The 15,597-nt window shown below is 34.7% G+C and overlaps 1 protein-coding gene across 6 annotated transcripts; it reads left to right on the forward strand.

Annotated features, from left to right (window-relative positions):
* The first annotated feature begins 1,425 nt into the window (after positions 1 to 1,425).
* On the forward strand, positions 1,426 to 15,375 carry si:dkey-11o1.3. Of its 6 annotated transcripts, XM_073925908.1 has the most exons (12): positions 1,426 to 1,674; positions 2,520 to 2,601; positions 5,084 to 5,256; positions 5,415 to 5,473; positions 5,583 to 5,729; positions 9,317 to 9,595; positions 9,695 to 9,949; positions 10,237 to 10,348; positions 12,895 to 12,935; positions 13,027 to 13,052; positions 14,578 to 14,713; positions 14,900 to 15,375. In XM_073925908.1, exons 5-11 carry the CDS (start codon positions 5,645 to 5,647, stop codon positions 14,704 to 14,706), a joined length of 927 nt encoding a protein of 308 aa, XP_073782009.1. In that variant the 5' UTR covers positions 1,426 to 1,674; positions 2,520 to 2,601; positions 5,084 to 5,256; positions 5,415 to 5,473; positions 5,583 to 5,644; the 3' UTR covers positions 14,707 to 14,713; positions 14,900 to 15,375. The 6 variants fall into 6 exon arrangements, with proteins under 6 accessions (XP_073782009.1, XP_073782008.1, XP_073782007.1 ...); XM_073925907.1 differs by lacking the exon at positions 2,520 to 2,601; XM_073925906.1 differs by lacking the exon at positions 1,426 to 1,674 and having other exon boundaries at positions 2,573 to 2,601; positions 5,415 to 5,729.
* Positions 15,376 to 15,597: the final 222 nt, after the last annotated feature.

The following is a 15,597-nucleotide window of genomic DNA, read 5'->3' on the forward strand; positions in this document are numbered from 1 at the left end:
TTTCAAATTCAGTGAAAATACGAAACACACCCTCTCTTTTGCTGAATATCAGTTTTAATAATCGATAATTATAAAAGTATAACATACAATAAGTTTATACATTGTAGGAAATAAAGACGAGCGATCAGTCAATGTACCTGGATTAATCATTAACTTATCTTTGCGCTTAACCAAAACATGTTACCCGTGAACAAGTAACTTAATAGATTCCAATGACCAAAGTCAGGGAATTGCCCTATGTCGTTAGATAAAGACAACAACATGAATGAAATATCACGTTTAGCAAATATAGTGAGTTTAGATCCAGCGGGAGATGCGTGATGAGCAGTCCGACAAGCAGAGCTCTCATCTGGGTAGAAATGCTGGAGCGCTTGCCCGAGAGTGTGTGTGTGGTCACGTGATGTGCGTTTTCAGCGTTTTGGTGTGGACGGAGAGCTGTTCAGAAACGCTGGGTAAAACGCGAGTGTGGACGCGGATCGTTTTCATTCTATAACGCCGTTTTAAAACTAAAACGCACTAGTGTAAACGGGGCCTAAGTGAGCAGTCTATATAGACTGAGCAAGTCCTTGAGCAGCTCCCAGCTGTGTGTGTGTGTGTGTGTGTGTGTGTGTGTGTGTGTGTGTGTGTGTGTGTGTGTGATCATCAGAGAACCGGAACAGGTGTGTGTGGGGTGCATGACAGGATTTGTAGTTCATATAATGACAGGATTGTAGGTGAAGGTGAATGTTTACCAGTTGTAGCGTACAGTCCACAGATAAAATTACTTATTGGTTTTATTAAACCCTCTTGCGTGGGTTTTACGACTCCTGGCTCCACAAGGTCTGGGTATCCGCGACACCTTACATATTCCAGAGCCACCTGGAGAGATAGGCCGGGAGCTTTAAAGACATTCCTTCCTTACACACATACACACATCCCCACACCCACAAGGACACTAGTCCAAAGAGAAATTGACTGAGAAACCAGGGACCAGCACAGAACTAAAATGTTATGTTTGCAAACTTTGTATCTCATTTTGACCTTTCCAACCTGTACAACCCCTCCAGGAATTGAGTTTGACACCCCTGCTTTAGGCCTGTTTAGAGCATAAATAATGTAAATGTGTGGGAATTATATTGATGTGTTTTGATGCGCTTTCATTGTTGATGTACTTGTCTATGTCTGACACCGATGAGATTCTGCTGACATTTTACAACACATGATGCGTAGAGTATGATCATAATCACCACTGCTTACATTATTTAATTCCCTGCATTAAATGCCTCTCTGCATGCTTTGGGCGGACACTCAAATTTGCATACGAGCAGCCTCGAGACAAAGGAAGGTTTCGCGCTCAAACTTTGCCCTGAAATCATTGGTCAAGAATGCTGAACGGGTTGTCACGTGACCCGCAGGTATAACCAGCCCAACCCCCAACATCTGGGCAGAGTAAGTCCGAACAAAGAACTCAAGAACTCTTGGCCCCTTTAAGGGGCAAGCGGCTCTTCTGGCCGCTGGACTTTCCAGCCACGTCTTTATTTTCTTTCCGGCAAAGTAAACTCAGTTAAAGTTTGCGATCGCGTTCCTCCGAACTGTATTACAAACTCAACGCATCAAGAAGGACATCAAAGGAGTTTTCATCCCGACGGAAGAGAGACTCGCATAAGAAGAGAGACCCCAGACATTAAAGTCCAGGTATTTTTAGTTATGCGAATAAGCTGTGCCACTTTTATCAAAAAGGTGTTTTTTTAATAATCTTTGTGATCCTTAATGGTGTCTGTGGAACTGAAACCAGATTTTGCCACTCTTTATCTGAAATCTATATTTCCGTGCTTTGCTATCTCTCTCTGTTTGTTACATGTTTTATAGACCCGTATAGCCGATCTCCACGTGGTTTATCTTTGTTCTATGTTGAATGTATGTTCGTGCGTTTGTTCGTTATCTGTCTGACTAGTTAATAAATCCCATTATAATCAAATGAATTGTATTGTTTGCCTCACAAGAAAAAGTCACTGGAACACAGATCCCCCTGCCTAGCTGTTATAAGTGGATTAAAACTTATGAATAATTAATCTACTTCACAAGAAGTAGCAACAATTCCCTTTTCTAAATGAATAGATCATTACCGTGTCCGCTCGGAAGAGCGGCGGCTCTGCTTGTGTTTGTTTGGTCAAATTAACAATAAATTAATCCTGAATATTAATGAATAATAATAATTTGTTATTGTTGAAAATTAATATTCATAACCTGAGAGTCTACAATTATGTTTGTTTGACCAAATTGACCAAAGCTTGAGCTGGAATATTAATAATTAAGAATAAACCGTTATTGTTGATTATTAATATTCATAAAATGACCTAATTTCTGTTACACCAGTGATCTGCAATATTTTTCCACCAGGGTTTTACACTCATGAGAATGAGTAAACAATTATGTCTGAGGCTATATAATATGTATGCCCTTGCCCATTTCCTGCCTCTTTATCTTTTACTATACCCAGATTTTCTTTGTACTGCATCTTTAAATTTAATTCTGATCAGGCAGCACATGGATACCTGACACAGATTCTCCTTCCCCGCCCTGACTGAAATCTCTCTCTTTTTGGATAAAGGTCACACACAGGTAGTAGCACAGCGGAAACGCTCTCGTTTGGAGATCTAGATCAGAGCTCAAAAGCCACAGAATGAGAGCACATAACCTTTGTGGGGGAAAATGATGCAAAAAGAAAACAGATATTCTTACTTTTCTGTGCTATACTTATTTTTAAATGTCTGTGCAGTTTAATTCTGGGGTTGTGTTGTCTGAATTGGAAATTAAAAATAGAGATACTGATACTTATTACTGAGGAGATCAACTCTAAATAAATATGTAGGATTTTTTTTGGGGGGGGGGGGGGGGGGGTGTCTGCTAGAACTGTAAGTTTGCAAATAGTTTTATAAAACAAATCACATACCCCAGCCTTAATTCTCACACACATCTGCCCTCACCACAGATCAGTGTTTTTAGAGATGGATGTCATTCACTGTATGTCAGTGATGAAAGTAGAAAGGAAACACAAGAAACACAGATGTTTCAAAATGGTGCCTAACCAACTATTAATATTTTTCCCCCAATATTTCTTGAAATATGTGTATAAAATGATTATATGTATATAAGTATACATTGTAATCAGCTAATTTCTTATTTTTTCTTCTTTAAAAAATTATAAATTGTTAGGTTTGTGATTTTTTCATATACCGTAGCAAATATAAGCACCCTTTTTTCCCTTACATGTCATTGTTAGTTCTTGTGCCATTTTTAGCAGATTAAAAATTAGGGTTCATTTACTCCAATAACAAAGATTATATTATACACTTCTCTGTTTGTTAATAATGCATTAAAATGAAAATTCACAGCTGAAAATAAAATTTATCACTTGGTTTAAAAGGAGTTAAAAAAATATAGACATTTGCTACATTTTGTAATTATCTTTCAACACACCTTTTTGATTTTTATTTCATGTTAAATAAGTGCTATAGCTACATGTAAAAAAAGAGAAATAGATGATCAGTTCATGTGCACTTGGATTGATGAAACTATAGTGATCTGTCAGAAGAAAAAAAAACAATGTACTGTACAGTAAGCAGAAAAAAGAAAATGGAAGTAAATGTGACCTAATTGTAAAATATTACATAATTTAGAATTGATAACTTCCCTTAAGGATATTGTCAACAGCAGTTTGTCTCACCTGTTGTAGATCACTCGAGCTTTGAGTATATATAGTAAAAAGATAAAACAATGGTCAAACAGCACCAGGACAAGATTTAAAAAATACAGTATAGGTTTTAGTATCAAATGTCAAAGGTTTGACTTAAGAGATTTTGGACTGCAGCTCTGCACAAAGCATTTGGCCAGTGGAGAAATGGTTATGCCCATCTGAGCCTGGTTTCTCTCAAGTTTTTTTTTCTTCACTTTCAGCAATTGGTGAAGTTTTTTCCTTGCGGCTTTCGTCACTAGCTTGCATGGTTCAGAATCTGTAGAGCTGCGCATTGATGGATTGTTTTTCAGTGTTTGGACTCTTAGTAGTGATTATTACTGTAAACCACACTGAACTGAGCTAAACTGGACTGAACTTAAACTCTGAAAACTGAACTACACTGTTTCAATTTTCTATAATCTTTTATGTGAAGCTGCTGTGACACAATCTACATTGTAAAAGCACTATACAAAAAAGGTGAATTGATTAAAAAAAATTGAATCAAAAAGTAAACAGTAAAAAAAAAATCTGAAAATAATAAACAATCTGTAGTCACCATTTTTAAAGACAGAATTTTAAAATGACAAAATTAAAATGTGCATATCAGAAACTGCGCCCACATAGATGATTGCTCAAACCAATGCGAGCCCCACATGGACAAATGAAAATAAAAAAATTAAAACTATATAAATTGCTGTAGAGCAATAAGATAATTATAGTAAGCAAAATAAATATTTTGCTAAACAACGGTTTAAAATAAGAATTTTCTCTAGACAGTTTGAGAAAAAAATGTCAAACGTGGGTCTTCAAAAACGTTTCGATGGAGATGGGCCACGAAGTGAAAAAAGTTGAGAGTCCCTGGTCTACACTAAAAGGAAAATGTTCTTCTTATGACTGATCTATGATGTTATGATGATTTTTTTTCTTTTAAATGTGTTTTATGAGAATAGAGCAAAATTTCTTTGTCTCATATATTTGTATTTGTGTTTAATGTGAATTTTTTTATGCTTTTATTTTTCCGTATTCTTGTATCTCAAAGGGACGATCCTGATTAAAATAAAATAAAATAAAATAAAATAAAATAAAATAAAATAAAACATGGGACGACATGGTGGCTCAGTGCAGTCCAAGCTGGGTCAGTTTGGCATTTCTGTGTGATTTTAATTGAATGAACTAAATTTGCTGTAGTGTATATGAGTGAATGAGAGTGTACGAATGTTTCTCAGTACTGAGTTGCAGCTGGAAGGGCAACGCTGTGTAAATCATATGCTGGATAAGAGTTGGCGGTTCATGCTCTGGGGGCCGCTGATGAAAAAAGGGACTAAGCGAAAGGAAAATAAATGAATGATTGAATGAATAATTGTGCAGCACTAGGTGGCGCAGTGAGCTCTCCGTCTTCATTCTCAGCAGTCTCTGTATCAGCAGTTTATCATTGACTGAAATCTGAAGTTAACGATTTGAGCTAGTATTCCTGACAGATCACTTGATCATGATGGTTTCACATGGATTATTCTGGACTCTGTGGATGGTGACATGTTTTGGTGAGACCATTTAGAAATTACAAATGTTGTGTGTTGAATTTATTTTTAATGTAATTAGTCCTGTTTGGTCTTATAGTGTTTATTTTACTAAAATGTTTAAACTAGATACTAAAACAAGTTATTTCATTTTATTTTTATATTTTTGATACATTTAACAGGAGAATGTTTAGGTCAAGATCTTCAGTTTCCTGAGCTGAATGGAGCAATAGGAGGAAGTGTGAGATTCACCCCTAATAATCCACCATCTTCAATTGATGTAGTTACCTGGCATTTTGGAACAACTCTTATTTTAACTGGACATCCTGATTCACCTTCTGTATCCTCAGTATATAGAGACAGAGTCAGTTTTGACAACAACACTCTCTCCCTGGAGCTCTTAAACCTGAAAATGGAGGATTCTGGGTCATACAGTTTGACTGTGATTACTAGTAGTGCAAATCAACTTAGAGGAGAAACTTCATTACAGGTGTTCGGTGAGTGTGCTGCTTGTGTGATGTGTCATGTATATGATGTGTAAAAAAGCCTTTATAACAGATTAAGTTAGCAGAAGAAGACTGTAAAAGGACTATAATGATAATTATTGTGCATATATACAATGCAAATAGACAATGAGCTGTGTGGTTGTTTTCAGTGTTGAGTACATTTAACATTAATTACTAATTAAATTAAAATAAATTTTGTTTAAAATAACTAAACAATTTTCTACAATCATTAAAATTCTAGTAACTTTTCTGCAAAAAACAAAACAAAAATCTAATTACTTGATTCACTACTTAGAACCAATACTAATCTCAACACATACACGCTAAAATTTAATCTTGAATTTGAGTCAAGGCCTATTAGCTTTATTAAAAAACTAAAAACAAAACCATGATACCATATTGTACATGCCTATTGTCTTTAATTTCTTGCTCAATCCATTGCTTCTTAAGTATGTGCAACTGCCTTGATAAAAGTAACCTACTTTAGCTGAAAAACAGAATTGTAGTAATTTTGGAAAATATATTTGTGTAACAAAAGATACACTTACTCTGCTTCTCCGAATGTATTGTTAATTTAGGACATAAATTTAAACTGTAAAAAATGTCTTTGATTTTAGCAGTAAAAGTCTGTAAAATCCACAGTGAACATCTGTTAAATGATTAACAGCGCATTTTTGTTCAATATAAAAGAAATAACTGTAACAGAGCTATCCTTTGTTTTCAAGTAATCAGAGTGTTTGAAATCTCACAATACACCCTCATTCACTAGTTCTTAAATCAGTTGATTAGTTTAGTTCACTAGACAGAGTGGATGACCACAAATGACTGAATTGATGAACACCTGCAGCTAACAAGCACAATCACTGAAGGAAAGAACAAGAAAAAAAAAAAAAAACTACAGACACCACCTTACACCAAACCAACTTAATTAAAACAAAGGATTCAACAACTCCACAAACAGCATTACAGATTAAAGCTAGACTTCATTTCTGTCATATTTGCAAAAATATTTGATAATTAACAGAGGTTTATATTTTTTATTGAAATTTTTCAATTGACCTCACCCGTGTGTAGATCAGAGGCTGCTTTAGTTAAACTCTTGATCCTGTACTCGTAATGTTTCTCTGGATGTTACAACTGTGTTTCTGAAACTCATAAGTTATGACAAGTTATGCACTGAGAAATTATACCGTATTTACTTAATTATTACAGATATAATTAATTATATATTATTAAATCCTCACACATAACTAACATTACTAACATTACTAACATAACTAACCATATATATAAGGTATTCAACGAGTCTACTAGCTGGTGAGAAAGGTTTTGCCATCATAATTAATTTAATCAGACTTATTTTTATTTTTTATTTTGGCTTTCTTTTTTTGTGATTAACACAATTATATATAGCAACCAAAATAAAAGATAGAGCCAAATAAAATAGTTGAAGAACCCAACTAAAGCAAATGCTGACCTCTGATTTCAAACGAACAACAACAATGTCATTAAGAGCTTTTATCCACATGTGACAGAAATAAAGTCAAAGGTCAGTAATAAGTAAAGCTCCTGATGTTTATGGAGTTGTTTAATGATCTCTGCTGAGATCTTGAGAAATTACATTTTTATTGTGTATTTTGTTTTATTTGTATGAATTATTATTTTATTTAGAGTTTTATTCTTGATTTCATCTTTGGTTTTGGCTGTTTTTTTTTTTTTCTTTCCTTCAGTGATTCTGCTGTTAACAGTTGTTCATCAATAATTCTCAATCCTCCTTAAATTAGACACTTAATTATCTCATTAACTTCATCACTGTCTGAGTGTTCAACCCTCTGTAGTGAGCACCCTACTGAGGATTTTGCTCTGGGATTTGAGGGGTTAAATGTGTTTGATGAAAAATACAGACTGTGGAAGGAATTTTTAACAGAAATATTCTGTAAACTGAATTCACAAATGTAAAATGTTAAAAACAGCAGATTACTGGCAACCACAGCTGCCGTTATTTTGCCGTAAAATTAAGAGAGAAAAAAAACAGCAAAATACTGAAATTTTGTTTTTGTTTTTACCAACATCATTGTGCAGGACAGTCTGTGTTCAAGTCTAAGATAAACTACATAAGAATATTTGATGTTATGCTGCATTGTCTTTTATTTAACAGTTAAAATCTGTTTGTTAATTTTCACACATGAACACATTAATGCATTTAATGACTGCATTATTTAAAAAGTTTTTCTTGTTGAACTGCTGTGACCAATCAGAGTTTGAGAATAAACCAATCAGTTGCGTTGCGCCATAAGCGCATTTGCTATTTACATGACGTAAAGTAAGTCTAGGTGGAAAAATTGAACACTTCACTAGCAAGAAAACAGTTAAACAGAGGATCAGCAGCGCGAGAATGAGAGATAAGGCATCTCATAATCTACTTTCACTTTCGCTCTCGTGGATAGGGAAACCTTATATGCACAGACAACAATTAGCCTATAAATAATTAATTTCGTTTGTCATGCGCAAAGATTTGCTTCAAAACTATTTCTAAATTCAGTTCTAATTTCCAGCAAACGAATAAATGAACAATAATAACTAAGTGTGCTCAAAAACCTGAGTTATACCCTAATACACATGCTGTGCCCCATATGGTCTAAAAACTGACAGGTGCACAAATCTAAGCTTTTTTTTTAAATAAAAAAAATATAAATATGGATATAATAAATAATACTGCTAATAATAATAACGTTATACAAAAGCAAATTGTTATGAATAAACCGAAAAAGCCTCCCGAGATGAGGAAGGCATAAAAGTATGGCTTTTATATTTATGTAGGCAAGAAAATAATGTTTTGTAATATTTGAATCCTTTATATTTATACATCCTTATTTTATCATATATATATATATATATATATATATATATATATATATATATATATATATATATATATATATATATATCCTTAATATTTTATATATTTTCATATGTAAAGATATTGCATATTGCTATACATCTTGTGTGTATTAAACAGTGTGTAAGCAAGGCACACTCTGCACCAGACAATAGACCGGCTTTGTTCTGGTCTAAAGAACAGACTATTATAGTTTCTCAAAATAGCAATGTGCCAGCAACGCGGCAAAACACGCCTGCTTTTTTAGACCAGAACGCCTATAGGCGCACATATAAGTGCAAATGCATTAGCTATTTAAACATCGTGGCCAACACCTCAAAGTGTCTCTTGCGCCGAGCTGAAAGTAGCAAATTACAATTGAGTCGCGCCTTGTGCCTCATTGCGCCAGGTGTATGATAGGGCCCATACTGTATATCCAAACAAAAATAAAGTTTTTTCTCCATTGTCAATGGTTTATTTTTATCACCCAGAACAGTGTTTCTTTAAAACAGCGCCTTTCATCAATGGTACCACCGGCCCAGTCCCTAATACACTGTTAAACTAAAAATGTTTATTGCTAAGTTTTCAAATAAGATTTATTTTGCTTATTTTTACATTGTAATATATTGATTTCCATGCAGTGCTCACCAGATAGAAAATATTCCTTTCTGATCCAGTGTGTCTCTTCTCTCTTCAACAGAAATAATATCTAATGTTACACTTACTGGTCCAGAAGAAGCATTAATCGAGGGTGAATCATCTGCTAACTTCACCTCTGAGGGAAGCGGAGGCACCGTCACCTCTGTGCAGTGGATGAAGGATAACAGTCCTCTGTCTTCTAGCAGCAGAATCATCTTCTCATCTGAAAACAGATCAGTGTCCATCAGTCCAGTGGAGAGATCAGACACTGGAGAATATCAGTGTACATACAGTAACCCTGTCAGCTCTGAGACGGCAAAACTCACCCTGATCATCAACTGTGAGTGTGAAACATTTTAACATCAGATCTGATGGAATCTAGACATTCTTCAGTTCTCAGTTTGTTCCTTTAACACAGAGTCTCTTGTCTGCGTTGTAGATGGACCAGATGGTGTTTTAATTAAAGGTCCAGATGTGGTGGATTTAGGGGTTCAAGTGTTTTTGTCTTGCTTTGCAAATTCTGAACCTTCTGCTTCATTCAGCTGGTTGTTTAATGGGTCAAACACTGGTGTGACCACAGACAAATTCACCATAGATAAGTCTGACTTCACAGACAGTGGAGAATACATCTGTACAGCTTTTAATGAGTTCACAAACCAAAGAAAAGCTGATGCACATCTTTTGTTAGTTAAAGGTAAGCAGATACAACTGACCCTAAACATATTCACAGATTATGATAACCACTGCTTTGACCTAAATTTACCACTTGTTCAAATTAACTTTGTATTCATTTATTTAATTCTACGAAATACACAGTTTGATATCAACCCTCACTACAGAGGGTTGTAATTATATTTACACATAATTACATTTAATTACTTTGTGATTTTATATATTTTTAAAGGTTTGATACAGATTAAAATATATTTGTATTATGCACAATACATTGCCTGTTGTCTTTTTGTTGTGTATCTGTCATAGCTGGAGGTGGAGGACTGTCAGCAGGTGCGATAGCAGGGATTGTCATTGGGGTTTTAATTGCAGTTTCAGGCATTTGTGGCCTGTTCGTCTATTTAACAAAAACCAACAAAATGTGAGTATTGCAATGTATCATCTAGTTTGTAATCACAAACATATGGTAATGTTGTTTATTTTCTGTAGACCAATTACAGAGTTTACAGAAACAAGTCTCAGCAGTATTCATTTTTGTGATTTGTGAATGAATAATTGGAAGATCAAAATGGCTATTCAAATGAAGATGATCTTTATTTTTTGACAGATACAAATAGGGCTGCATGATATAGAAATTTGCTCAATATTGAATTTGACATTGCAATTTCCCCCCCTTGTACTATATATTGCGATACAAAATATAGTTTCACCAGATGACTTAAATAGATTTATTTGGAAAGTCATTAGTTAAGATTGACGGGGATAATTTTGTAGGGGAGTGAAATAAAAAATATATATTATTATGTAATTTATTATATTAATATAAACAAACTACAGTCATAAATAAACGCAAATGAGCAAACATTAAAGTGGAATAAACAGTGGTTTATGGTTTTCTAGGGAGAGTATTTAAAATTCTAATGGCAGTTGGCATAAAGAACATTTGATACACATTTTTTTTTTAAAACTTGAGTTGCCTGAAACGTCTTTTTGATGGCAGGAGCTGAAATTTTATATTTAGAGAATGGGAACAATCCTTAATTAAACAGAAAGCACTTGTCATTATTGAAGAGTGTTCCCATCCTTTTTATATAAAATTTCAGCTCTTGCCTTCAAAAAGACATATAGGCAACCTCAAATATTAAATGTCATTAGAATTTTAAATACTAGGGTTTAAGTATGTATAGGGTTTAAATGAGTCTTTAATGTGATTTATGTGATGAAACTGAATGTGTTTGTGTTGCCTGTTTTTCTGTGATATGTGTAATGTTAACGTGGTTGTGTGATGAAGCCAAATATAAATTTCCATTTGTGGACAATAAAGAAAGTAAAGAGTCTAACAGTATTTGTGTACAGAAATGTAATAATTAAATCTAAAATAACATTGCATATTCATTATATAAATAATTCATTAAAATGACTCTTTATTAAATGTCTTTATGCACTATGCTTTAAACTCTCTTAAAATGTTTACAGGCCAAAAAATACATGCAGATAAGAAACTTTCACTCTGCTAAGGCTCAATTCTGCAGTGTCTACACAAATCTCATGTGTTTTGACCTGTAGTTTCTGGTCATCTGTAATCCAAACCAAAACATTGCATATCCTGTGATGCGACTATTGCAGATGCACACATTGTAATGTAGATGCTGAAAAGATATATTGTGCAGCCCTAGATGCCAGTGTCTGTGCTTTTAACAGTGAAAGAAATGTAATGGCTAACCCGAGATACTTCAGCATTTCCAACACAATCTCATGGCAATTCTTAACTTTTTGATTTAGTGGCTAATTCGTATGATTTCGTACAATCTAATTCGTACAATTTAGTACGACTTGCTCATCCACCAATGATGGTTGGGTTTAGGGGTGGGGTTAGGTGCCACGCCTCCTTTTTAAAATTGCACAATTTTGTACGACTGAATTTGTACGAATTAGCCACTAAACTGGCAAAACATAAAATATTTACGTTTTCTCATGACATCAGGCTGGCCTTTCATATAACTGCAGAGACTAAAATTAATAAAAATGTACTCAAGTAAAAGTAAAAGTGATAAGTTTAGATGCAGAAACATCGAAGTGCCGTCTGAAATTTTCAATGAAAATTGCATTTTTTTTTCTCAGCCTGCTTTATGTTGTTTTATTTCACTTTAAAGACCATGAAAATGACTTATCCTTTGTTGTAAAAGTGAAATTACTGAACATGTAATGTGAAGTGGACGCTGACAAGGGAAGTGAGGATTCAAACTCATGTTTATTTAGCAGAATGGTCAGGCAAGCAATGGTCAACACAAGGCCAAACAGATATGCACAGGAAATCTAGAGTCGTAGTCAAATAACAGGCAAATGGTCAGTACAGGCAGGCAGCAGACACCGTAAACAAACAAACAAGGAGAGGGTCACAAACACAGCAAGACAAGGCAAGGAAAACGCATTGTAAAATTAATATTCAGTATAACAAGACTCAGCAACTTCTGTGTGTTTGTGTGCTGTAAAAATATTTCAGTAATGAGTCCATGAGCAGCTTCAGCTGTGTGAGTCTAATTAATGGAGACTTGGGGCAGGTGTGTGTGTGTGTTGCATGGCTGGATCTTGTAGTCCATATACTGGCAGATTTGTGGTTCTATGTGATGTGTGTTTACCAGCGATCTGGAAGGATTATATTGCTGGTGATTGTGACAAAACATACACAAAGAAGCTTGATAAAAATGTTATTTTAAGAAGAAAATTTCAGACAGTATTTAGAGGTTTTTGCATCTAAACTCTTCAAGTTTACATTTTTTACAAATAATACAGTAAGTACAACTCCTGAGATACACCAGTCAATACAGTAGTTTGTGTATTTGTAATTTGTTACTTTACAACAGGTGATATTTATAAAACAAACATGAAAATTGTTTTAAACTGTGCTTTTGTGAAACAAAGATACGCAGAATGTTTTAATAACATATCTTTGCATTTACACTACAGCCCAAAGTTAAACAGAAAGGAAAAAGCACAGGCAAGTGGAGGTAGGTTTGTTATTATGTAGTGATGGAATTTTGTAAAAACAAAGTCATATTTCTCTCAATCTCTAACTTATTGAATGTTTCTCTTTTAAAGAACCAGCAAAAAGCAAAGAAGAGACCGTGAGTGACTTTATTATTATTATTTTTTTCCAAGGCCAAATGGGCTATATATGCACATATACTTTTAATTTTCAGCCAGGCAGCCGAAGGGCTTCTTGTGAACTGTCTTTCCATTACAAAATTGTCATGTTTAAGATCTGATTTCTTTAAAAATCAGCGATCTTCACTGCCTGTTAGATATACAATATGAAGTGGGTCTCAGATCGGACAAGAAGCACTGCATCAAATTCCATTTCCCCCCACCATGTCTTTAAATTATGACAGTTTATTTTACCCCAGTTTTTTTAATGGAGTTTCTGCGCTAGCCTATTGCTACTAACGACGCTAGTGGTTACAACTGTCTTTCATCTTGTTTTACGTTGAACAACTAAATTAATTAACTGAATGTATTTTTATTGCATTACACCATTGATGCTGTTAAAATAACTTTGTGAAATTGAAAATAGTCACGTTAAGCTTTCACCTGAAGTTTATCGTGACTTTAAAACTCTAGCTGTGCATAGAGCCCATTCAATCCTGTTGTTTAACTGACAAACTGTAAACACTAACAGGAACAGCACTTTCAAATGAGATCCTTTACTGGTGCAAAAAGTAAATGACACATATGCTGCGTTCGAAACCGCCTACTACTCAGTAGGTATTACATTTGAATTTAAATGTACGGCTCGGCCGTTGGAAAAGTACGTTCTATACAGTATGAATGCTAAAAGTATGAATGGAATTCCGACGTACTACATCCACCATTTTGTCATGGTCACGTGACCTACCTGCGTCAGTTGCATCGCTTCACTCCCATTCAGGAATTCTCTGACAGGGCATTATGGGATAGTGCAGCGTGCATGGGATGCACACTTCAGAATCTCACCGGAAGTAGTAAGTCATTCGGGTACTTCTCGCATACTGATTTTCGAATTCTAAGAATTCGGACATAGTACTCAGCTCGCATACTGATTTTAGCGTACTGTATAGTATGGAAGTATGCGGTTTTGGACGCAGCCATACTGTACAGCAGGGGTGACCAGCCCTGCCCCTGGAGATCATCCTTTCTGCTGAGTTCAGCTCCAACCATGATCAAACACACCTGATCCAATTAATCAGGACCTGAACAGCTCTGGATAATTACAGGCAGGTGTGTTTGATATTTGTTGCAACTGGAATCTGCAGGATGGTAGATCTCCAGGAGCAGGGTTGGTCATCCCTGCTGTACAGTCATTCACTCAATTATCTTAGAGGTAATTAAAGAGTTTATACATTTTATAATGAAGAGATGGGTGTATTTTACAGTCGGCTCCAATGGACTTTAATCTTTTACATATTATTGTACAAAGGCATGTCAATGATGTCATGAAGTCAGAAGCTGACCTGTTCTGATAAAAACAAAACTACGACAGGAATTGCTACAGTGTAATACAGCACATCTCCAGTTTTATGTTTTAAATATCAAAAAAAAATGTATTACAGTATGTTACATCATTATGCCTGACACTGTGGTTGTAATTTAAGAAAATCTAATAACTGTTTGTAGGAACCATACTATGAAGAACTGACTAATGTCCAAAGAACTAATGGAGGGCGAATGGCTCAGGGAAAGAATACAAGCTTCAAAGAAAATGAGTATGTAAATGTAAAACATGGACCTCCAAAGAACTCCTGAAATTAAGGTGAGCAAGTTCACTGAATTTCATGATATTAAATTCTACTCCAACCCATTGTAGAACATCATGCTATATGGGTGTTCACAAAATGTAAAATGTAAAATGTAAATGTAAAAAATATTGTTAAGTTTATTTCAGACAGTACATCTACAATATCTCCATTTAGTTTCCAAATCCTCTTTCTGTGTGCAGGTGAAAAAGTGAAGACCATGAAAGATGGAAATACTACTGCTGAAGAACAGGATGGATGAACTCTGTGATTGTGTGTGTGTGTGTGTGTGTGTGTGTTTGCATGTGCATACTTTAAAGCTACTGCATTTTCACACCCACCCTGGAACTGTAATATTCTTTGACATTTTTGCATAATTTTTTTTTTAAATTTGTGACAGCAGTTTATTATATTTTTGAGCCATACAGCACTATTGATACACAAAAAGACCATCAGAACCATCTCAGTGGCCGTGATGAGTGATTAACTTTGTTTAAATTCCTCTTACAGAAAAAAGTATCATAGTGTTGTGTTGAAAAAAATAAAACAAACACATTTTCACATATTGTAAGAAAGTGAATGCAAATGCAGAGCTCATTATTGTAACTCACCTTTGATCAAAATGAGTTTGTCAATGTGATAATTTACATTTTTTGGACATTAAATATATGAGGGCAAATTTATTAGCCCACTTGTAAAATACTTATTCATTTTTCAAATATTTCTCAAGGGATATTTAAAGTAGCAAGCACATTTTCACAGTATTTCTGATAATTTTTTTTTTAGGGAAATTCTTATTTGAATTATTTTGGCAAAAAAAAAGCAGTTTTGGGGCGACATGGTAGATTAGTGGTTAGCGCTGTTGCCTTGCAGCAAGAAGGTTGCTGGTTTGAGTCCTGGC

The sequence above is a fragment of the Danio rerio genome, chromosome 16 (assembly GCF_049306965.1).
Source record: "Danio rerio strain Tuebingen ecotype United States chromosome 16, GRCz12tu, whole genome shotgun sequence".
Lineage (NCBI taxonomy): Eukaryota > Metazoa > Chordata > Actinopteri > Cypriniformes > Danionidae > Danio > Danio rerio.

What these genes read in the sequence shown, in the direction of transcription:
- si:dkey-11o1.3 (XM_073925906.1), top strand. Translation starts at nt 5,205, where the DNA reads ATGATGGTTTCACATGGATTATTCTGGACTCTGTGGATGGTGACATGT. An exon ending in GTGGATGGTGACATGTTTTG is followed by an intron (nt 5,257 to 5,414) that starts GTGAGACCATTT and finishes TACATTTAACAG; the next exon opens with GAGAATGTTTAGGTCAAGAT. An exon ending in CAAAAAGCAAAGAAGAGACC is followed by an intron (nt 13,053 to 14,577) that starts GTGAGTGACTTT and finishes AACTGTTTGTAG; the next exon opens with GAACCATACTATGAAGAACT.